Genomic DNA, 23270 nt, shown 5'->3' with positions numbered 1-23270 from the left:
TCTTTATAACAATAAATCTTTAAAAAATTTGTCCATTTTTTAATATTAGCTGTATAATAGCGGACGAGAAGAATATTACAGTGATTCTGAAACAGTATCAGTTTGACAAGGGGAATACAATGAATTATAACAAATCTTACCTAAGAAAAAGCTATAAGATTTGAAAAACAGACCCAGCCATCTTCTGAAAGTAAAATTTATGCTATTCTATATTTTAAATTATTTTAAAATCTACAATAAAATAATTTTAAGTTTTAATCCCAGCGAAAAATAACTCGTCGAAATGATGTCGAATCGACATCGAAAATGTTCGAAAACCGATCGAAATATTCATCGATTTCAATGAATTCGTGGTACTCGATTCGATGAATTTTCGATGGTTAGAATGATTCGATTTCGATGAATTTTCGATGCTTTAAACAATACAATAATACAATATACGAAAAAAAAAGATTTTTTGATGGTTATTATTACTTTTCTAGTTTAATCAGCTGTCTTCGCTGTTTCGCGTATATTTCATTTTTTAATTACAATTAATTTTTGAAAGCGCATTGCCGATGAGATTTGAACCTATGATCCTTAGAATGATAGTCTAATACACTAACTGAGCTAAGCGCAAGCTTGCGATCAAGTCATCGCCAGCACTACCTTCTACAATAATTATTCCTAATTTCGTGCCTCTGCTGACAAATTAATATTATTAATATTTAAGGAGATTAGATGGAAACGAAATTACATTAGTATTTATTAATTAAGCTGAAGAATGATAATGACAAAGCGACTGATTCGTCATCGATCTCCATTTTTTTATAACTTATTATTTTACGAAAGGAGATCGAACTAAAATGAAATTATACGCTGGTATTTGTTAACTAAATTAGAAAATGGTAATCACAAAGTTATTTATTCTTTATCAATCTCCATTTGTTTATTACTTAATATTTAACAAAAGGAGATCGGAAGGAATTATATCAGAGATAGCAGAGATTCGCTTTTGTTGCGAATTTATGATAGATTATGAAAATTTTCTATTGTAATTAAACTTTTCTGTTAGAACATCGATATTTCATCATTCCGATATCAATTCGAAATTATTCCGTGATTCACTTTTTATATACATATGGCATTTTTAACCATTATATAAAACGAAAAATTATATTGTATTCCCAGGTAGTAAACGCACGTCATTTTGATGTCAAATTCTGGTCATGTTGGTACGAATGACGTCAAATGACCAAAAATTGACCAACCGATGTTATGACGTCATATTTTGGTCTTCCTTAATTCTCCATTTGGAAACGTCCTAACATGATGTCATTTTGATGTCGTCGCGATAACACATATAATTTGCGAAATTAGAGAAAGAGAGAGAGAGAGAGAGAGAGAGAGAGAGAGAGAGAGAGAGAGAGAGAGGACGTCATTAAGACGTTATTATTAAGCGTCAGCAGTGATTATTAGTGTGAACAGACATATACATATATAAATACCCAAAGTAGTAATAAATTTGACGTTATTTGTCGCTATTTTAACATCTGAATTACATCAAATTAATTGTTGTTATTGGAAACGTCCTAACATGACGTCAAAATGACGTCCTTGCAATGACGTCAATAATTTTGTGACATTAAAACGTCATTAAGACGTTTTAATGTCATTTAGTGACGTTCACCATGATCAGTAAATGACCAAAATTTGACGTCAAAATGACGTGTATTTGCTAGCTGGGCGGAAAAAGAGTTTATCATAATATTTTATATATTAATTTATATATAAACAAATACAAGAATTTATATATACATGTCATAACAATTAATTATTTTTGTTACTTTTAATTACTTTATATTTATTTTAATTACTTGTTATATTTGTTATTTTTATACAAAACAAAAATGTTTACAATGAAATTATTATTAGATATACAGGGTGTTTGATAAATCTGGTGACAACGCGTGGGCAGGTAGAGCGGACTAAACTGAATCGAAAAGTCCTCTACCATTTTGCAAGTTTCGCAATAGTTAACAAGATATTAATAATTACTAAAAATTGCCGAATATTGCAATAATTTTTTTCTCAAATAAAAAAACTGCAAGAGACAAAAATTATTTATTTTCTTCTCATAGAACTCTAAGAATTTTGTCAGAATTTTATCAACTTTTTAGTACTGCATTTTCGTATTGGCAACTATTTTTACGAACATGAGAGAAAATACGGTATTAAAAAATTCTGAAAAAATTCTCAGAACTTTATGAAAAGAAAATAGAAAATTTTTGTCTTGCTGTTTTTCTGTAAAGTTGATAATATTTGAGTAAAAAATTATTGAAAACCAATATTTAGCGATTTTTAATAATTAATATCTTGTTAACTATATTGTAAAAATTGCAAAATGGTAGAGGACTTTTCGACTCACTGTCAGTTTAGTCCGCTCTACCTGCCCACGAACGTTGTCAACAGAATTATCAAACACCCTGTATATAATATATTAACTGTTATTTTATTGTTAAGAGAGACAAAAATTAAATTATTTAAAAATGAAATTATTATTGTGTATTAATTTTCGAAGTAAATCAAAATAACTTCGATATCAAAACGATGAAATATTGATGTTCTAATAAATATTACATAATTTGCTTGTTTAAAAGTCTGGCGATGAATATATTCATCTTCCTTTAAAGAATGTTTATAAAGCACAGACATCGAAATAAGCTTCAAATTTCAAACGATATTTCGATTCGATGGAATTTCATTGATTTCGACGTCAATTCGATGAAGTCATTTCTCGCTGGGAAACATTTTATACACGTATATTTAATTTATTATACATAACGCTTATATTATACATATAACTTACGAAAAGACATTTTAATTTCAAATATGTAGATCTGTCCCTTTAATCAACTATTTTTATCATCTGCGTAACCAAAATGATATGACATATTCGAGCGTAGCTATAAACAATATCTATAAAAAAGGAAACAATTAAAAAAAATATAACAAACAAGGTTTATTTATGGATAACAAATCTTACTTTATAGTGAGGAAACAGAAGCGACATCCTCTGATCTTTGAGAGAGAGAAGAGCGCAACTATTTACTATAAAATGAGATGAAAATTACAAAAGTGAGCAAATTCATTAGAATATTTATAATTTCATTAGAGAGAGAGAGTATATTCATCTAAGTGAATCGCTCACTTTTGTAATTTTCACCTCGTTTCAAGGTACACAGAATTGACCCCTGTGAAGCGACGCTCACACGATCCAGTCCGACATGCGCATGCGGCATCTCTGATCGTACGGTCATGCCTGCTGAGGGAGGCGAGTGGAGTGGAGTGGAGACGAGGCGAAACGCCGAAGCGTCAAGTGAGGCCTTGGCTTTAAAATGGCCACTCCTGGTGTCGCGCATGTAACGCGAGGCAACGTTACTCCGTCAAGTCGTTTCCGATCCCTACGATACTCGCGAACGTAGAGTATCTCGACGAGTGTCCGTCGTAATCGTCCTGGATATCAGTATCGTCCTCACCCCGGAGATTGTGCGTGAAACTGAATCGGAAACAACGGAACGGAGACAGCGAGGCGTGCGAGAACCGAGAGCGAGGTCCTCGGCGCGGGCGTCGCGCCGTGCAGCGTGGGTGACTTCACTGATATATACATCGGTGTCGTCGGTACCTGGGTACCGTGCCTCGACGTCGTATCCTCGACGACGCGCGTGACTCATCTCACCGAGAGGGAACCTCCTGCGGTTGGAGACAGTGGAGCCATCGGCGACGCTTTCGTGGCGCCTCAGTGACCTCTCGGTAATACCTCGGCACTTCGCTGTTATTCTCCCTTTTTCCTAAAAGAAATCACAAGGGCGCGTTCGAAATACTACCCCCAATAGTGTTTCTATAATACATTATAGTTTTATGATATATTAATTATTACAGGAATACACACACACACACACACACACACTACTATGTTTCTCGTAATAATACAATATATTATATCATTACAGAGAAACTATAGTATTTTATAATATAACAAAATATTGTAGTAGTGTAATAGCAGTATTCCTATAATAATTAATATATTATATAATTCCAGCAATTAATAATATAATTCTATAATAAAATGTTATAGTTTCTAATATAGTAATAATATAATACATAATATATTATTATATACGAGAAATATAATATTTTATAGTATAATAAAATATTACAGTAGTATAATAGTAGTATTTCTGTGTAGTAATTAATATATTAATATTTTTGTAATATATTAATAATAATATATTCTACAAAAATGTGTTACAGTTTCTGTAATAATATATTATTACAGAAAATGTAATATTTTATTATAAAACTATAATATATTTTATAATATAGTTTTATAATAAATGTATACGATATATTACTAGAGAAACACTACTGTCCAAGTACTTCCGAGTATCAGTTTATTCTTGTTTAACTTTTCAGTGAACAACAAAGATAAAATAATACTCGGAGGTACTCGGGTAATGTTTTCAAACGCAGCAAAATTTGTAAAATGTATATATATGTATATTGGATGCTTCAAAGAAACTGCTTCAGGATAGGACTGGTAATTTGCTTTGAAAACTTTGACATTCAAACTTCAAAATTTCAAAGATTCGAAGTTTCGAACAATCAAAATTAGATAATTATTAATTTAATAGCAATAGATGCATATTTATAAAATTATATGACAAAATTTAAAATATTTCAATATTGTAACAATTAAATTAAAAAATACGTAAATTTAATCACTTTCATCGATTTTACGATTTTGTCAAGTTTCCTTCTTTAAAATTATTTCTTTTTATGCTAAAGGAGACTTGTAATTAATAAAACCAAAACGTTCATATTAATTTACTATTTAATTTACTATCTCTAAATTATTTAAGAATACCACATTTCTCCAGCATATATTTTAATTCTTTTGTTTATAATATTTTTAGCATTTCCTGACTAAATTCGTCATTCGCATGAATGTATTTTTCGAAGACTTCGAAGGCACCTTAAACTTTGAAATTTCGGAGCCTCGAAAAAATTCGAATCTTCAAATCAGTCAAAAATAACAGAAAGACAGATGCCATAAAGCAAAGAAGAATATTGGATGCTTTCCAACAAGAGACAACTACATTCTTGATTGTATACTCATTTAACAAAAATTACGTTCGTTGTTTACCAATGTTAAACGAAGATGGAATGATTCGCTGTGTTACATTGTGTCATCTGACTCCTGCTGGAAAGCACTTATGGCGAATTCGATTGGAAGCATTAGTGCGCACTGGTGCACAAAAGCCGTTGTACACAAAATAACATGAAGATATGTTTATAAATAAACATAGAAATCGAATTCGCTATTATTTTCTAGCAATAATTAAGTATAAGCTCTCACGAGGATGTCTCGATCGCCACGATGATTGTTGGCGACGCTTTCGTGATTTTATGTCGCCTCCGGGATCGAAACCAGATGTACATCTATCTTCAAATTTCCGATGTGCGCTTTAAATGAAACATCGCGTTTCCATTTGTCACGAATAAACGTGGAAATTTCTGCGCAAAGAAAATCCAAAATTATGCTGGTCCGATTCATGATTTTTTTTGTTTCCCACGGAGAAGATAGGAATGTCGGAATGATGATACGCGACAGGCGACCTCCCATCGATCGCGGTTTACGCTACCCTTCTGAAATTCATGGAATGTATATATATACATCTGTGTACAGTGTGTTACAGCAAAAACTTGAGATTAGTGTATAATGTATATAATTACTTTATGTGTGTGTGTGTGTACATATATATATACACACACGCACAGATTTTAATAAATGCGAAACACAAAATTATTAATACTTTTAGAATATATTCTATTTTAAAGTGTTGAAAACATAATTAATATTTTCATAAATTCTATTTAGCGAAAGTGCAAACAACAATTTAAAAATCATGTTTCGTTAAATAAGAATACTTGTTTTTTTTTATACATCAGTATCTTTTTTTGTATAATATTTATTTTGAATAGTGTGTAAACAAAGTTACGTTACGTATTATATTTTTATTCCTTTAGCTAAAATAGTTAAATAAAATTAAATTGTATACATGAAATTCAATTAACGAGGCATTTGTTAACAACATATGCAAAGAATTTATACCAATTAGCATGTCTTTACTAAAATGTTTTAGTAAGTGTATACTTGCTAATAAGTGTATATATTTAATAGTAATATAGTAAACGCACGTTTATATTGATTTTTTACTGTTTCTAAAAATTTTTAATAAATAAATATATATATATACACGTTTATATGCTTTACTGTACATGTATATTTTAACTTAATATTTTTCATTCAATAATTATGAAATCGTAATTACGTTGATTTGTAATTAATAATTATAATTTAAATTATATCCAAACTTTTTTAACAAATTACATTGTAAATAAATGTTTCTTTAATCATTCTAATATGTATCTCACTAATTACATGAACGTTTAATAACGTTTAAGAAGCTATTATCATTCATGCAACAATCTCTTTAATTAAACTCTAATTAATTAAACTTTCTTACTTCTCCGTTTATCTTATTTTCGAAATTAATATTTCACATTTATGTGATTAAAAATCCATAGATAATAAAATAATGATAGTATTAATAATTTCAAAAACAAGATTTCTACATTAATAATTGTAACATATTGTGCAGATTCTACCTTAACAAATACTCTTCCTGGACGAAATCAACATGAGTAGGAGCAACGAGAGCGGTATATCGTTAGCAACGCCGCCGGCGATTCATGTTGGGCCTATCGTCACACCAGGGTCCAATGAAACTATTTCCATCGTGATACCGTTATCAGCACAGCTGACCACAATGGCTAGTCAGAAAGTCGACAAGAATAGTAAGGATTATGGCAGTGATACAAAACGAGCAGTTCCAGTAATTGTCAATCCTCCTCGAAGGTACAGGAAACAGCGAACTTTTCCAATAGATTCTTTCACTATCTGTGAATTCTAGATGTCTCTATATAATCTGAAAAATACACATATTGAGTAAAATATACATGTTATACATATATTGAATTGGATACAATTTTATTCCTGATGTAATAAGGATATTTTCTTGATATAAAAGTTCAATTTTGTTGACTTTTAAATTTCTTAATGATCAAATTTTCAGATTCTTTAAATTATTAAGTCCTTCTTTAGAATTTCTTCAATATCTTAGCTACTTCATTCCAACCACTTTTTATTTAAAGTCAATTTTCACTCTTTTCAATTAAGATCAATGAACAATTGCTTATATTAAATAATGTTTGTCTTTAGTGATATTTAGGAGTTTAGGATGGAAAATTTAAACACATGCTGTTTTCTTTCAGTCCGAGGAACAGGACATGTGGAAAAGGTTGTCCTTTTCCCACATGCATGCGATATGGACGAGCATTTTCTAGATTGCACGATTTGAAGCGGCACATAGCTCGGCACGCGATGCGCAAGGAAAAGTTGCAGCAAACTGAACAAAAAGTCGATATCGAAAACGCAACGAGCGATGCGGTTTTACAAGACGCTCTTCTGCGCGATACGGAAAATAAAGGTGGATATCCTTGTCCGCGATGTACGAAGAGGTACAACGATGAGGATAAACTCAAAGCTCATATGGTCTCACATGGCAAAGTACGATTTATTCGATATTCTTCTAATTCTTAAATAAATTCTTAATTAATTAGAGCAATAACAATTAAATAAATTTTTGACAAAATAAAAATAAAATGTTTATATTTTGTATATATAATTTGTTCCTAAAATTATATAATATATAAATTATGTGTATTATTATTTGTCTAGACAACGCCAAAGAACAATCACTTGAAGCAAGAGGAACATACTAGGAATGCGCTGCAGAGTCAAGCGATGATAGATAAGTCCTCAACAATTGTGAAAAATGAGGACGACTTTCTTCTGGAAGAGATGCTGTTGATAAAGAAGGATCCTCGAAGAACAGATAAAAACGATTCGAAGATTAGGTGCGATTACTGTTCAAAGACTTTCAAAACCAAGTGGACTCTGAGCTCCCACGTAGCCGCTCACGAAGGCCGTTTCCAGTTCGACTGTGGTCTATGCGGTAAGAAATTCGTCAGGAAGAGCCACTACGAGGGTCATCTACGTTCTCATGAGGCTGCCAGGCCGTACTCCTGCGAACAATGTGGTAAAACGTTCAAAGAGCTCAAACATCGTCGCGAACATACCAAGAGAAAGCATCCAAGTAATCAGAGCGCAATACAAAGTTTGTTAGATAGCATTGGACCGTGCGCGGCCGAAGAGACAAACATTGATCAGGCCAAATTCACTTTATTAATGCCAGTAAATTTTGGCGCATAAGAAGAGTCGAAGAGGCCTTTGTCGTCTAAAAGAGATTACTGTGGATCCTTCATGTTCAACTAATTGTAAGAGTTTAATTCCTCGAAACTTTTTCGGATCGATCCAGATTAAAACATTGCATCCTTGGAACCTTGGGCCTTTTGTACTTTGGCTTTTTGGAACTTCGGGTGTTTGGAAGATTCAATCCTTGGAATTTTGATTATTTAGAAGACGGATTCCTTGAAACTGTGAATGCTTGGAAAATTGAATTCTTACTTTAAATCTTTCGAATGGTTGCTTGAAAGATGAAATGTTTGGAAGTTCGAATTTCTTGAAAATTACAATTTTCAATTGTTTGGAATCGGAGATTCTTGAAATTTCAAACTTATGAAATTTTGGATCGATACTATCTTACATTTAGATCTTTGAAAATGTCAATTTTTTGGATCTTTGGAATTCTAAAGGTTGTAATGAAGTGAAATTTATCTTAAAGTATTCCAAAGAGTTACTCAATGACCAGAAAGTAATATGTCCAAACAACTTTTTTAAGTTGGATGACAAACAAAAACTTAATTGACTTTAATAATTGACAAATCAAAATCATGTGAACATTATGCCGATTATATTCAATTTATTATTCTATACTTTACGAGAAATATATAAAAAAATAAATCTTGAACCAATGAAGTTATCTCTTGTATTCATTTTATTCCTTGATCTCTACATTTATTTTATACAAATTTTTTAAAAGAAAAACATATACTAATTATTTTTTCAAAAACAGATTTTGAAAATAATATCGAAACGTTTATACGAAAATAATTTAAGAAATGATTAATTGAAGAAAAAATAATTTAAGATAATTATATTAATGCAGCAGTAGCAAGAATCATGAATGTTATTACGATATTTTGTAGAAATGCAGAGAAATTTAAAAGATCTTTAAAGAAAAAATTAGCATGTTTTTAGACTTGTATCATCTAGAATCTAGGAAAATTTATACTTCATTTCAATTATAGATCATAGCTTCTCGCTTGTCTTCAGAATGAAGTTATCATCACAATGATAGGAGAGAATTGCGATATAAGACTTTTGTTTCGTGCAAATTAGAGAGTTCTTACTCCTCTAAAGATTCCTGCAAAATTTCGAGATTTCCTGTCCTATAAGCGAAAAAAAATCCTATCAATTGTGATCGGTATGCAAGGACGCACGTGATTTTTATGATTGATCGCGATCGGTTGTGATTGCTCACGATCGCGAGCAAAAACGAAATCCAAAAGGAGTCAAATGGGCGCGAAACGTCGAAGAGTATTCTCGCGATGCAGACAGGACGCACGAGGATGCAAGAGTATCGGATATACGTTGGATAGCTTACCGCCGGAAATCCTCAGTATTATCCTGAAGATGCTGCCATTGCACGACGTAGCCTGCACCGTTCGTCTAGTCTCTAGGTAGGTTCCTGCCAATTTTGCAAAATTAAAGGCAGTTTTAAAAATTACGAGAATAATTATTAGAATCTTATCAAAAACATCTATATTTATTTTAATTAATTACCTAATTTACTATTAATTTTTGGAATATATTGTGAATTTGAGTATTAAATGTTCAGGAAATACATTTTTTAAGTGGCTAGACTTTATATTATAATTTCTGTATTGTGCTGCATAAGTCTGTGATCCTAAATATACTTTTAGTATTTTTCTTTGAAATCTTAAATTTCAAAATTAGAAGTCGTAGAAAGAAGAATTTGATGTTTAAAAACTGAATCTTTTAGATCTGTCAACTTCAAAACCTTTAGATTTAAAAGAAAATTTTGGGAGAGATTTCTTGCTCTTCTTAAAAATTATAAATCTTGTTTATAAATCCTAAAATCAATCTTCTAAATTCCAGCTTTCTCTAAAAACCCATATTTTCCAAAGAAGTATAGATACTTTTTCATTCTTCCTTGATCCTTGTTAAATAGACGCTGCTACGACATTGCTGCCACAGTACTGAACAGCGAATTTCTAGTAGCTGGTACCAAGCTTGAGATTGCAATAAAACGTACGGAAGACCTCATGAACAATGTAAAGACTAACACGGAGTTAGTAGAATGCAACAAAATTTTTAACGCGCTGGAACTTATTCGCTGCCAATATCGAATGCTGAAGGCAGTCACATGGCGATATACCCATCCAAGGTTTTTAAATTCTTCAATCTCGAACTTTCTTTGATAGCAGTAATAATAGTAACAATAAAAATTACAATATTGGATGAATCTATATTAGATCATTGCTGTCTGGTTGTCAAATCCCGCTAGTTTATTTAAGATTACTGGATTATTGGATTGGTTTTTAAATCTCTCCATTTAAATCTGTTTGCTATCAACTTCGAGAAATTCCTCATACTCAATATTTTCTCCCATGTTCTTATATTTTAAAAATATACACTCTTACTCATATTTTTGTGCTAAATATTATATTTTCTCTTCAGAGATCCTAAATATTTTTCAAAACTTCTGAAAATTAAAATATATTATGATATATAAGCTAAAAAAAATTTTAACATTAATGTATCATTGAATATTAATGTATTAATTAATCGATTTTTATTCGAATATTCTCTTTCGATTTAAAATATATATTTTCCTACTGAATGGGCATTAATTTTAAGAGAAAGGATTCCATTAAATTTACGTAAGCACAAATAAAAAAAGGATCAATACTTCCTTATCTATTTTATTCACGTTAAATAGGTCACGTGATTTACCCATCTCCTGCTTCTACGGCGGTAGAATCCTCGATAATCTCAATTGCCTGCTGCAGACGGTCTTCAATCCTTGCCAGGAGTCGCGCGTCTTTAGTTACATCGACCTGCAGATCTTCACGCGCACTTGCGAGAATTTTATGGATCACTTCGAAAAAGTTACCGAACGCAAAATAAATGGGTAATCCCCTTATTTTCGCCATCTCACCGTTTAATTTTGCGGTCACTTATTAGCGTTCGATTAATGAATCCAACAATCTTCGATCGAATAGCTATCGCTCACATTCGTTTAATCAATGATCAGTAAAGACAAATCGTCAATAGATCTGCGCTGATTTCGGGATGTAAGATAGTCGACGTTCTGGACTGTCTGGAAGAGGGTCGGCAGGTGCTATCCTTTAGGATTTCATCAAGAACTGACAATCCCGTGGTAAAGGGTCAATATTTTTGAAGATGTGACATTCAGTGATGAACAGGATACATCGAACATTTTGGCACATTTATATTACAAAAATCCGAATATTACTTAAAAAAAACTAAAAAAATTTTTTAATTTTGAAAATTTAAAACATTTTGAAAGTTTCCTGAATGTATTGAATCTCGTGAAATCTTGAATTTTTCAATATATTTTTTTTTACACTTATAAAACTTTATTATCTCGAATTATTTTGTTTTATACAAAGATTTGAGAATTTTATTTTTAAGAATTTTTAGCATTTTTCTCTAATATTTCATTTTGAAACGAAAAGATTTCCAATTCTATGGAAACTTTCTAAAGTCAAGAATTTCAAGACATTCAAAATTTTCAAGATTTCCAAGAATTTCTAAAAATTTCTCGTAAAGCAATCTAAATTTTCAAATTTTGATTATCTGAGGAAGATCATCGTCGAGAAAGATCATTAATAGCAATATTTTTTTAATATTATATGAACATTTCTTAAGTGAAAATCATAAAGCAAAAAAGAGAATTATAAGAATTTGAATCAAAAGAGAGCCTGTCGATATTGCATATTATACATATCGCTACTTTACTTCAAATGTGACACAACCAAAAAAAAAAGTAAAAAATTATTTTCGAATTATTATCATAAATGAGTTAACATTACCCTCTCAATCATCAAAAATAAATTAACTTTATAAAACATCGTCAAAATCGTCACAACTCAAAGTAATTAAAAAAAAGAATCAACTCAAAAAGGGTAGTTTTGTGAAATAAAAATGACAAAAATGACGTTGGATCATGTTAAGAATACTTTTTTAATTCTCTAGGAAACTTAATTTTGTTAGTTGTGTCAATTTTAAAAAAGCCAAATTATTCCAAGATAATTAATATACTTATGGAATAGATGTTTGTTTACTTTTGAAGCAAAAGAGCGATATGGAATATGGCACAATCCATCTATTTAATTTCCAGGTCAGCATGCATCTTAAATACGTCTTAAGACGCGCATGGTTCACATGCTTACGAGTGCCTAATGCAAGTAACGAATATTGCTGGCGGGACAAGCAGCGATATATGTATCTGAGATTACGCCGACTGGTTGGCAGCTACAACAAACATCTGTTTCATAAGCTGCACTATGAGCGCAAGCTCATTCTTCGAGTGACGGTTCGTAAAACTTAACTAGTCATTGAACAGCTACTAGACAGCCATTTATCAAAAGCAAAAGATTTTATAAATCAATTAAAAGATCCTATTTTTAGTCAAAGCGGATCATTAGTGCTTAATAATACTAATATGCAAATTTTTGCAAAAACTTTTTGTTGTAAACTGCATGCCGATTTGGTTTGTCCGACTTAAAAATCGCAAACTAAAGCTGAAAGAATATCTTAAATTGATCGACAATTTTAATAATGTGATACCAAAGCATCTTAAAAACCTGTAAATAATTTATTGCGAAAAAAATTATTAATTGTTACACAGATGATGCTTATTAATTTATCAAAAATTTGTTTATCCGATATATAGTAAAAATGTATTTTTTTTCCAATTGAGGTTCTCCGCATTTTCAGGCGCCATTGTTAGCATCCCGACGACCACCGCCGGCTTCCACATATTCAGGATACGGCGAATACGGCGGACAGTTCTTTTATTATGGTAATATGAGCAAATATGCTTACGAGAATAGATTCAAGTACACCAGGATCAGTAACGCGGGAAACACCGGTGGAGAAATTGAAGAGGAGACTAATAGGCCTTGCTTCGATTTGATCATTGGAATCCAATTAAGGCAAAAAAATTTTTTATTAAGAATAAAAAATTATTTGAAAAAATCACAATAGTAGAAAAAGTTGCGAAACTTTCCAATTCCCTGTAAATAGTTTGTTTAAAAATTTTTTTGTCTTTCCTTAAACTGTAACTGTTACAAAATGAAGCTACTTTTTTCATGAAAGTAAAATTCTTCTTTATCAACCTTAATTAAAAATAAAATATCTGAAATTGAAGAGAATATATAAATATAATTAAGATAATATAATATTTAATTTCTGCTTTATTCAATAATATTATAAAATAATCATTTAATAACGATTACGAAATTTTCTTTTTCTAATATATTGTTCTATAATAATCGTTACATAATATTGATAACATTATTGTAAAATAATAGAGCAAATTAGAGCAATTGTTCAATGAACGGCTTCTCGATTAAGTGTCTAAAGTTTGCATTCTTTTCGAGTGCAAATAAAAATAAAATTAAAAAACTGTCAATCGTGATTTTATTAATTTAGATGTTCGCCAGAACTAGCACCACTTGCCACAAGGATAAATCTGAAAACTGACAGTCTTGATAGCTGCGGTACCAACTCGAATCAAGAATTGTACCTGAAACTAAGTGTAAAATGCGCGGTGTCCAAGACCAACAGACTGCCAGACACCTTCACCTGGGAGGTGTCTAAGCCTCGAAAGAACCGTTTGCAATGTCGGTGAATTATGTATACATTCTTATATCTAATGTACAATAATATTTAGCGATTAGACCGATTTTTATTGTTATGAAACTCAAGATAAAATAAAATGATCCACATATTTTATTCGAATGTTGAAGTTTTTAAACATCTTCTATTTTACTACAGATAAAAATAATTTATTTATTTTACTATATATTGCACGGCAAAAATTTACGTCAAAATTCTTGCTTCTGATGTCATGATCTAGTAGTGAAAAAACATATATATATAGTCAAAGAATAGAAACCTTAATCTGTACAAACGCAGCAAAAGGTCATAGAATGACACGTTTTAAATCAAGTGACTGAAAGATGTATATTTATTTACAAGAAAACTTTCTTAAATAACGAAATGTTTTTAATTCACGGACGCTGTTATGCTGATTGCTTCATCCTCTACTCGATGAGGCTGCCACATGATGGTATTCAATTTCTTAGCGCGTTTTTCCAGGATACTATACGCGAAATAATTAAGTAGAATACCTTTAGGTAGAGCAATGCCTTGAAAGCGATATAGACCATCCGTGGGTCCATCTGTGAGTCTATGTATTGCCGATACAGTAACTCGTCCTACCAGGCCGCTATTGCCTACCATAGGACCTTTGCTGATATCCACATGATCTCCCATACGATACAACATTACTTTATCGTTGCCACTGTATTTGGCAATATTGGGTATCTGCTGCGACTTGAAAGGATTATCCTGAAACCAAAGATTGATCAAATTTTTATCAAGTAATTCTAAAAACAGTAGCATTTTTGTTTTGTAAAATAATATCTCACAATATCTAGTTTTAACAATAAAAAATACTTCTTCCAGGAAAAATATAAATGTGTGAACATAATATATGTAAATTCTATATAGAAATTTAACTCAAAACAGACACATTTTTTTACGCTAAAAGTGAACAATTTTTCAAGTTTAATTATATATTCTTAATATATAGTATAAGGTTGTTTGAAAAATACAAATAAAATATTAACAAAAATATTGTTTCTAAATCTTGTTAGATATAAACATACAAAAATCCTTTCAGAGAAAATTCTCTTTAAAATTATTCCCAGGGTCACCAGGAGTGACAGTAGAGGACCCATATATAATCCCGATTACAAGTTAAAAAGTTATTAAACTTGACTAACACAACTTGTGTTTTATGATTAGTAAATTAAGTCAATCTTATCCCATCTCTACCTGAAACATATCCAGCGCAACGCTAGACGGCACTTCCAACCTTTCCAGTAACAATTTGCAATTCGTCAATTTGACAAAGAGTGCAGACATGGCACGTAATTCAGAATCAGTCGGTCGCCAGTCCGGCAGATCAATAAATACGTCGTAAGTGAAGCTCCCTGAGGTGATATTTGGAATAGGAAAACTGTACAAGTGCAAATTTATATTGTCCTTGAATGCAGAATCCGCTACGGCGCCTAGAATCAACGAGCAAGTTCGCCAGAAGGCGTAGTTGACCATGCGTATCTGTGGGCTTTGCATGGTCACAAATTGCAACTCGCAGTCGCCCGTAAACGGCCTGTTCATGTCCCAAATTTTATTATTCACCAAGGCAATAGCGGACATCTCGGCGACGCTTTCAGAAATGTGTCTGGCACAGTCGTACGGTGTAGAAATGTTCCGGTTCATCGCCATTACAACCTCTTCTTCTGCCAACTTATATTTCACTTCTATCTTCTCAATTCTACCCAATTCCGATCGTTGCCTCCGCTTCTCCTCGTCGAAAAGCTGGCTCCTTCGTTTTCTGACTTCTGCCTTGGACAATGAACCAGTGTATCTCGAAGACACAATTTGTGTAGGTAGCTTCAAGCTACTTGCACAGAACCTCTTGCATCTACATGACAGATTAAATTTATTTATTAATAATATATTAATAATATATTACAGTATTGTAAGATAAATTTTTCATAATATACAGGGTGATTCATTTTAATCTTCCTCTTCTTCTTCATTCGTATTTGGAATGTTTTTTTATAAAATTGCATATTTTTGAAATATTTGCCTGTTGAGATTAAATGAATCCTGTAATATTAAATTGTTGAAATGAATTGTTCGTGATATGCAAATTTATTCAAAATTTAAAAAGTACAAATTTCTTATTAATTGAAATTGTAATTAATAAGAACTAAACAAAGATATAAATATAAGAACTATACAAACGATGTTTCGACTCCGATCGGGTCATTATCAATGTTAAACATATAACAAGCAATTGATATAAACACGTTTAAATTATAAACGGCTTAATGTTAAAACTAATAAGAAGAAACATTCTTATTAATATTAGTTTATAACAAATATCGAATTGATTCTCAGGATTTATCTTGAATCGTTTTGTTAATTACGAGATACCTCAATGGAAACACGACTGTAAATATATAGATCTTAAAACAGGAGAGATTTACAATTCTAAGAACTACAGGTACATTGAAATCAATTGATTTCACTAAAACACTCGCACTAAAACAGATGAAATTATCTAAAATTTTCTTAACATTTTAAATAGAAATACATACCCATGCAACATGTTGAGGTTAGGACGCTGCAGATCGGATTTCAACAGATTTTGCGCAACCTGACATACGTGGTGACTTACATAGATAACATTGGAACGATTTTTTACGCGTGTAACAATAACTATACTGTGTTCTTTAATTAGAATTACTCGAAACTAAAACGTTCAGTAATAATGGATCAAGAATGAGCACACACGCTACTTTGACATGAGGTTCGTTCGTTTGCACTTTTTACACTCAACATTCTTGCTTTCTTTCTCTTCAACGCTCAAAAATATATTTATCTCATTAGATCCGTTCGCGTTGCTTGCACTTTTTGCACTCAGCATCTTCGTTTTCTCATCATCGACGCCCGGATATTCTGTTTTCTGTGAACTTTTGATACGTTCGATATTTAGCGAAAGAAGAAAGAAAATTCTAGTATGTACAATAATAAAAAACAAATCTGTTATTTATCTTCTTTTTAAATTTAGAATTTTTGGCGTTTTCTAGAGGAAAATTTAGGAGATTTCTGTTTCTAGTTATTGGGGATTTTTTTTTAAATATACGTTAGGGGAAAATATTCAAAATGATCTGGCAACATTGATTAAAAGAAAAAGAATCAAAGAAATGAAGTGGAGTAAAGTACGTGAATGAACGTAGAGCAGAACGTAGGATTTTTTGTTATTAATTAAGTTAGTAAATAAAAAATATTTGATATAATTATATACATCACGCGAGTATAAATGTAAGTCAATATATATAAATAAAGTATTGAAAAACTACAAAGCCGGTTCCACAAATGTAAGATTAGTTTTTATCTCGGCTTAACTTACTATTTATCTTTTTCTAATTTTAAGAATTAGATAAAGATAAATATTAAATTAAACTGAAATTAAAGTTAATCTTATATTTATGGAATCGGACCTTAATGTATGACATTCATAATTGGCTGTTTTTACCAAATCATCTTTAGGAACAATTAAAAACACATGGAACGATATAATAATATAATACTCTTAATTATTAACACAATATTCTGTTGTCATTGCTGTAAAACAATACGTTCTAATTTTGTTCTTATTTTGAGCGAGATTCAGATTGGAGTTATGCAAAGCTATTCGAAGTTTGCTAATTAGATTGTTACATATACATCTATTAACAAAATTCATTGTTATTAAAATCTATGCCATTCTATCATGTGTGAATTACTTGGTATAACTATATCTTTCTTTTAGATTTATTTAACAAGTATTGTAAGTCTTGAGTACATGCTGCTGGGAAAAACGGAGTATGATATTTCTTGAGGAATTAGGAAGATGTGCTACAACGAGCGAGACATGCCCGAATTGCGGACAACCTACAAACGCATCCTTTTCAAGGCTTGTGAAAGATAGTTGTGGCCACACCAAATGCCGAATGTGCTTGCTGTATGAGGAACATGGGTGTAAAATCTGTGAAACTCAACACTGTGTTCAAAGAGAAGGTATTCAGGATTATTTAAATGAAAGGTCTGTTCTTTTTAACTACTTCTTGCATGGTTTATCTTTTCTCTTTTTCTTTTTACGTTGAAGAGATAACAAATTCAGCTAGAAAGAACAGACCAAAACAGCTTTCGAGTTTTGTCAGATTTTTCCATTCTGATTTTATGGTTTGAGTTCTTTCCATCTTATAATAAAACTTTTGATAACGCAGAAGAGCCACACATTGTGAACGAAGAGCAAAGTGATACACGAATATTATCGCATGAAGTGGTCGTATTGCCATTAGAATTAGTTATCAACAAGGATTCCAAATCTAAGGAAAATCATTCGGATTCGAACTTTGCCGAATGCGGATCGTCGAATCTCTATGAGAACATCACTTTTGAAAACAACGAAGGAACCTATGGATCTGTAACAGATGACGCAGTCACCAATGACACAGTCACCAATGACACAGTTACTAATCACGCAGTCACTAATGACAATTCCAGTGAAACATACATTCCAAGACTAGAATCTTATAATGTAGCATTAAACATTGAGAACCATTTAAGAAACGACAATGATTCGCAGAATTTGCAGAATCAATACGTAAAAAATGTAGATATCGTTCTAATTTTTTAATAATATATATTATATATATTTCATTTATATAAAGATTTTGTAAATCCATTCATTATTGTGTCCATCAGCTTGTACAGCAATTTTCATTCTATTTTTTCAATGATTATTTTCCAATCAAATTTTTAATTTAATTTACATTGGGACAACTAATTATTTATTTTTTAGTAATAAATTTTTAATTTAAATTTAATAAATTTATTAGTAGTAATTTATTCCCAGTGCTTTATATTAAATTAAAAATTCGATTGAGAAATAACTATTGAAAAATAGAAATGGCAATTGTTTGCAGTGCAAGCTGATGGATCATATTTTTTTATTTGTTTACAGGACGATCAGGCAGAAACGAAGAATAATGAGAAGGAGGTTGTGGAGAAAAACAAAAAAGTCAAACGTCGTAATCGTAGTCATATAACAATACTGCCGGGTACTCCAGAAAGATACAAGTGTAACGTATGTGGTAAGATCTTTCGCAACAAGAAGGGCAAATGCTATCATGATGCCTGTGTAACAGGTATCAAGCCTTATCAATGTACTTTATGCGACAAGAGCTTCGTCAAACGCTCTCATTTCGAGTATCATGAGAGAGTCCATAGAGGGTATAAGCCATACAAGTGCAACCTCTGTGACAAAGCTTTTCCTCAGCAGAATAAGCTCAACAGACATATGTTTTCTCATAGCAGTAAGTGTGCTTTATGCCCGTGTCACATTACGCATTGGAGAGGATTGTGAATTAAAGATTGGGGATTGCGAATTAAAGATTAAAATTCGACCAATCAGATAATTTTAATTTTAATCCGTTTCGTTCTAATTGGCTAAATTCTAATCCTCAATTCGCAATCCTCAGTCTCCAGTGCGTAGTGTGACACAGGCATTAGAATTATCCAATTAGTTACAGCATGTCAATATTAATAAATTATTAAATAACAGATATGGAAGTTAATGTTATTGTAATATTGAATATAAAGATTATAAATATTTTTTTTTAATTGTAAGAACATGATATACAAGATGATTCATGATCATTCTTGAAATGTTATCTTGAATAATCATTTTTTCGAAAAATTAATTTCATAGAATGTTTAGTTTGTGGAGTGGACAAAGATAGAAAAAAATTCTCTTTAAGTAAATACTTTAAATAAATATCAAAATCATTTTTTTCCAACAGAATCACTTATTTTTTGTTATAAATTCTCTTATAGATCATTATATTTTTTCGTAAGAGAAATATAATTGTCTAGTATGATCCTGAAATGCTGTTGAAAAAATTTTTTTTAATGTTCCAAAATATAGTTAAATATTCGAAATGTCTGTCATTAATTTTCAGATATTTAACACAGAAAATAAATAAAAACTGAACTTTATAAAGCTTTTTAGGCTTTCACGGGTATTATCTTCAAAGATACCAGAAGGTTAAATACGGTGATAACTCGCAAATCTTCTGGTATCTTTGTAAAACTGAACTTTATTAATGATTTCATTGCTGTAAAGTAAAATTTATATTTAAAAAATATAATTATTATTCAAGGTAATATTTCAAATAATAATAATATACAAATTACTCAATGCATTTATATAACTGTAATTACATGTTGTAGAGGAGAAGCAATTTCCATGTTCCGAATGTAATAAACGGTTTAGCAAAAAGGATGATTTAAAGATTCATTTAAACATACACAATTCAACGGCTATATATAAATGCAAGTCCTGCGATAAGTCTTTCCGCATATTAAATAATCTGAAACGCCACATGCAAACACATACAAGTAAGTATTAGAAAAATCTTTTCTGTTTTCGTGAATTTTATCCAAGTTATGCGTAAACAGAAGTTTTATTTTGAAATCTACTATAATAATTATATATGATAAAATTATTTATCACATCTTTTTTCGATGTTCAAAAGAATAATGATAACGAATGAATGATTGATTGTTACTACAGGCGAACGGCCGCACAGGTGCGATCAGTGCAATAAGAGTTTCAAACAAAAATCTTTGTTAATACGGCACCAACGGATCCATGGGAAAGAAAGGCCATTCTCTTGCGCTCACTGTAACAAAGTTTTCTTGTCAAAGAGCGAATTGAGACGGCACCTAACTGTGCATTCAGGTGCGTTAAATATTGAGTTAGAGAAAAAATCCCTTTACAAGTTATAGTAAAAACTTAGCAACCCATATATTGTATTTAAAAAAAATTGGCAATTACGTTTCAGCTTTAAGAATCTATATTTTTAATTGCGATAAAATGATTTTTAACGGAGTTACGAACAAAGTCAGAATGTTTCTTTTTACTTAATCCGCGAGTAACTCAGGAACAAAAAATCGTAGGAATATTTTTAAAAAACGATTTTGTAGGAAAAGCTTCAAGCTTTCACGACAGATCGAAAATTTGCTTAAATTTTTTTAGGCATGCTACAGACCTACAAAGTGAAAAGAAAAATTTTCATTTTTTTCAACTCGTTTTCTATATGTAAAAATTAAACTCACATAAATTCAAAAAATATAGTAACTATTCGAAAGTAGATATTTCAAGCTTTAAAACCCTTTTTAAATTTAAATTTTTATCATTCTTCTTCAAAAACAAGAATTTTTATTTTTTAGAAAATTCTCTGACTTTTCCCTAATTTCCCTAATTTCTCTAATTTCCAATATTATACTATTTTTACACGATGACAGTCTTGAATTCGCTCATTTCTTTCAGACGAGAAACCATTTTCCTGCGAGTATTGCCAGACACTGTTTAGACGTAAGGACAACTTGAATCGACACATCAGACACCATCATACCGAAGAAAATTGCGAGGTGAGCAAAACGCCAGTCGTTGAAACGGACCCATCTTGTTCGGTGAAGAATAATCAACAACGGCAGAAACAGAAGTCGAAGAAGACACAGCCGAAGAACACAGGTAAAGTCACCACGACGGTCGCGAGCTCACCTGATCAGATCAACTCACGTCTCGACTCTATGGGCAATATCACACCTGTAATAAAAGCTACCAGTGAAGTGAGTAACGCAGTACCGGTGATCAATGGACCCATCAACATCAGACGGCTGGAGGACAAGACCGATAGGAAGATATTTACATATACAGAACCGATTCCGATTGCTGAAGCAGTGGTGCTTAATTGTCGGATCGAGGAGAAATTATATCCGCAAAGTGCCAGTAGCCACAATTACTTTGTGCGAAACTATCTTAAGGACAAGAACTCCAAGGTGAATTCGTATCCTAACAATAAACCAGCGCCGCAAGAAAATCATGATTCTGCGTCCTCGCAAATTGAAGCACTTCTGCCAACAGTGGACCAGAGAGATTCCACGGCTGATGTCTACAATGAGGGAATCACAAGATGCGAAGAAGAAAAAGACAACCAAGGTGAAAACGAGGATGAAAGGCATTCCGAAGAAAGAAGAAATTTCAAGGATCACGAGGATTCTGATACTATTTCTTTCCAAGAATCTAATTGCGTCTCTACGATTAAGAAGCATACTATACAGTTGGAAGAATGTTCGAACTCAACGAATAATACTAGTTTGGATACAACAACGAATCATACACTGCCACAGGATTCTCAGAACAGTTGCGGAAAGAAGCAAAGCGACATGCATTGGAGACGTAGAATTGCAGAGACATTGAAGCAATGCTGATCTTACACCAATCGGTTCATTTGAATGCTACGGTCAAAAGTAAATTCAGCAGCAATTCTGGTGAAAATTTTTCTTAGAATTTATCACATAATTTTTCAGAATTTTTATATAAATTTTAGAATATTTCAGAATTTCTGTACAATTTTATATGACATTTTAAAATTTCTTAGATTTTTTATACAAATAAAAACACTTTTCAGAAGAAAATTTACACATCTTTTCTAGAATTTTTATTCTGAAATATTCTAAAATTTTTAAGATTTCTCATTCTATAATTTCTGAAAATTTATAAAATTTGAAGTTTGAGGTACATTTTCAAATATCTTCAAAAGTTCAAAATATAAAAAAATTTTGAAAACAAGAATTTTTTTCACCAGAGAAATGTAAGGTGCAATATAAAATGGCGACAAACATATAAAATTCTTACAGTAAATCTTTCTCTCTTACAATTCTAAAATTATTTATTAACGAAATTATGACTGAACCAAGATATCGTCCTTTCTACTTTTTTATATATAAATTATATTGACTTAAATCATTGCAATACATATACATATAGATACGATTTACAATCTTCATTGAAATGGTTTGCAAATCAAGACTGATTATAGAATACTGATTATATGGCGCCTAATACAATCATATATCTTAAATGAGATAAATAAAACATGAAATCCATATAGAAAATACAAACGCAATTAAAAATAATATAACAATTTATTAGCCACCCTCTCTTTCTCTCTCTCTCTCTCTCTCTCTTATGAATTTGTAAAATCAGTTTACACTATAAATAGAGGCAAATTTAGCATATCATTTATATAATTATTACTGATGATTTATTTACAATAATTAAATTACTTTCACACAATAATTGCACCGCGAATTAAATTATCTTTGCATCAGCCTTATATAAACATTTAAAAAGAAGGACATGATAATTACTGGTGCATCATTAATTTAACAAGAT

The 23270-nt window shown here is 31.2% G+C and overlaps 4 protein-coding genes and 1 pseudogene across 5 annotated transcripts; 4 read left to right on the top strand and 1 right to left on the bottom strand.

The window, feature by feature from the left end:
* The first annotated feature begins 3274 nt into the window (after window positions 1-3274).
* On the top strand, window positions 3275-3718 carry LOC108725754 (uncharacterized; annotated as a pseudogene).
* On the top strand, window positions 3622-8629 carry LOC108725753 (oocyte zinc finger protein XlCOF6). The gene is made up of 4 exons (XM_018452956.1): window positions 3622-3792; window positions 6705-6961; window positions 7378-7672; window positions 7844-8629. The coding sequence occupies exons 2-4, from the start codon at window positions 6744-6746 to the stop codon at window positions 8375-8377; spliced, it is 1047 nt and encodes a 348-aa protein (XP_018308458.1). The 5' UTR covers window positions 3622-3792; window positions 6705-6743; the 3' UTR covers window positions 8378-8629.
* Window positions 8630-9462: 833 nt separating this feature from the next.
* Window positions 9463-14075, top strand: LOC108725761 (uncharacterized). Its single transcript, XM_018452966.1, has 7 exons — window positions 9463-9807; window positions 10320-10535; window positions 11091-11282; window positions 11426-11531; window positions 12516-12710; window positions 13115-13332; window positions 13832-14075. Exons 1-7 carry the CDS (start codon window positions 9644-9646, stop codon window positions 14028-14030), a joined length of 1290 nt encoding a protein of 429 aa, XP_018308468.1. The 5' UTR covers window positions 9463-9643; the 3' UTR covers window positions 14031-14075.
* Window positions 14076-14363: 288 nt separating this feature from the next.
* On the bottom strand, window positions 14364-16791 carry mRpL39 (mitochondrial ribosomal protein L39). 2 transcript variants are annotated; one of them, XM_018452962.1, is made up of 3 exons: window positions 16656-16791; window positions 15242-15893; window positions 14364-14752 (listed from the first exon to the last, which is right to left on the bottom strand). In XM_018452962.1, the coding sequence occupies exons 1-3, from the start codon at window positions 16664-16666 to the stop codon at window positions 14408-14410; spliced, it is 1008 nt and encodes a 335-aa protein (XP_018308464.1). In that variant the 5' UTR covers window positions 16667-16791; the 3' UTR covers window positions 14364-14407. The 2 variants fall into 2 exon arrangements, with proteins under 2 accessions (XP_018308464.1, XP_018308463.1); XM_018452961.1 differs by having other exon boundaries at window positions 16576-16790.
* A 395-nt stretch (window positions 16792-17186) lies between these two features.
* LOC108725747 (zinc finger protein 181) lies at window positions 17187-22350 on the top strand. The gene is made up of 7 exons (XM_018452947.1): window positions 17187-17249; window positions 17793-18040; window positions 18250-18638; window positions 18990-19341; window positions 20258-20425; window positions 20601-20768; window positions 21360-22350. The coding sequence occupies exons 2-7, from the start codon at window positions 17848-17850 to the stop codon at window positions 22301-22303; spliced, it is 2214 nt and encodes a 737-aa protein (XP_018308449.1). The 5' UTR covers window positions 17187-17249; window positions 17793-17847; the 3' UTR covers window positions 22304-22350.
* The last annotated feature ends 920 nt before the right edge of the window (window positions 22351-23270 follow it).

This window comes from Mycetomoellerius zeteki, unplaced genomic scaffold, assembly GCF_001594055.1.
Source record: "Mycetomoellerius zeteki isolate Tzet28-1 unplaced genomic scaffold, Tzet1.0 scaffold36, whole genome shotgun sequence".
Taxonomy (NCBI): domain Eukaryota; kingdom Metazoa; phylum Arthropoda; class Insecta; order Hymenoptera; family Formicidae; genus Mycetomoellerius; species Mycetomoellerius zeteki.
This window is presented reverse-complemented; position numbering and strand designations above follow the sequence as displayed.

Bases quoted from the DNA above. Each gene is read 5' to 3' on its own strand.
- LOC108725753 (XM_018452956.1), top strand. From the start codon at position 6,744: ATGAGTAGGAGCAACGAGAGCGGTATATCGTTAGCAACGCCGCCGGCG. The intron at 6,962-7,377 runs GTACAGGAAACA...GTTTTCTTTCAG, and splicing joins ATTGTCAATCCTCCTCGAAG to TCCGAGGAACAGGACATGTG. The intron at 7,673-7,843 runs GTACGATTTATT...TTATTTGTCTAG, and splicing joins ATATGGTCTCACATGGCAAA to ACAACGCCAAAGAACAATCA.
- LOC108725761 (XM_018452966.1), top strand. From the start codon at position 9,644: ATGGGCGCGAAACGTCGAAGAGTATTCTCGCGATGCAGACAGGACGCA. The intron at 9,808-10,319 runs GTAGGTTCCTGC...CTTGTTAAATAG, and splicing joins ACCGTTCGTCTAGTCTCTAG to ACGCTGCTACGACATTGCTG. The intron at 12,711-13,114 runs GTTCGTAAAACT...CCGCATTTTCAG, and splicing joins AGCTCATTCTTCGAGTGACG to GCGCCATTGTTAGCATCCCG.
- mRpL39 (XM_018452962.1), bottom strand. The intron at 14,753-15,241 runs GTAGAGATGGGA...CTTTGGTTTCAG, and splicing joins TTGCGCTGGATATGTTTCAG to GATAATCCTTTCAAGTCGCA.
- LOC108725747 (XM_018452947.1), top strand. From the start codon at position 17,848: ATGATATTTCTTGAGGAATTAGGAAGATGTGCTACAACGAGCGAGACA. The intron at 18,041-18,249 runs GTATTCAGGATT...TTGATAACGCAG, and splicing joins ACACTGTGTTCAAAGAGAAG to AAGAGCCACACATTGTGAAC. The intron at 18,639-18,989 runs GTAGATATCGTT...ATTTGTTTACAG, and splicing joins AGAATCAATACGTAAAAAAT to GACGATCAGGCAGAAACGAA.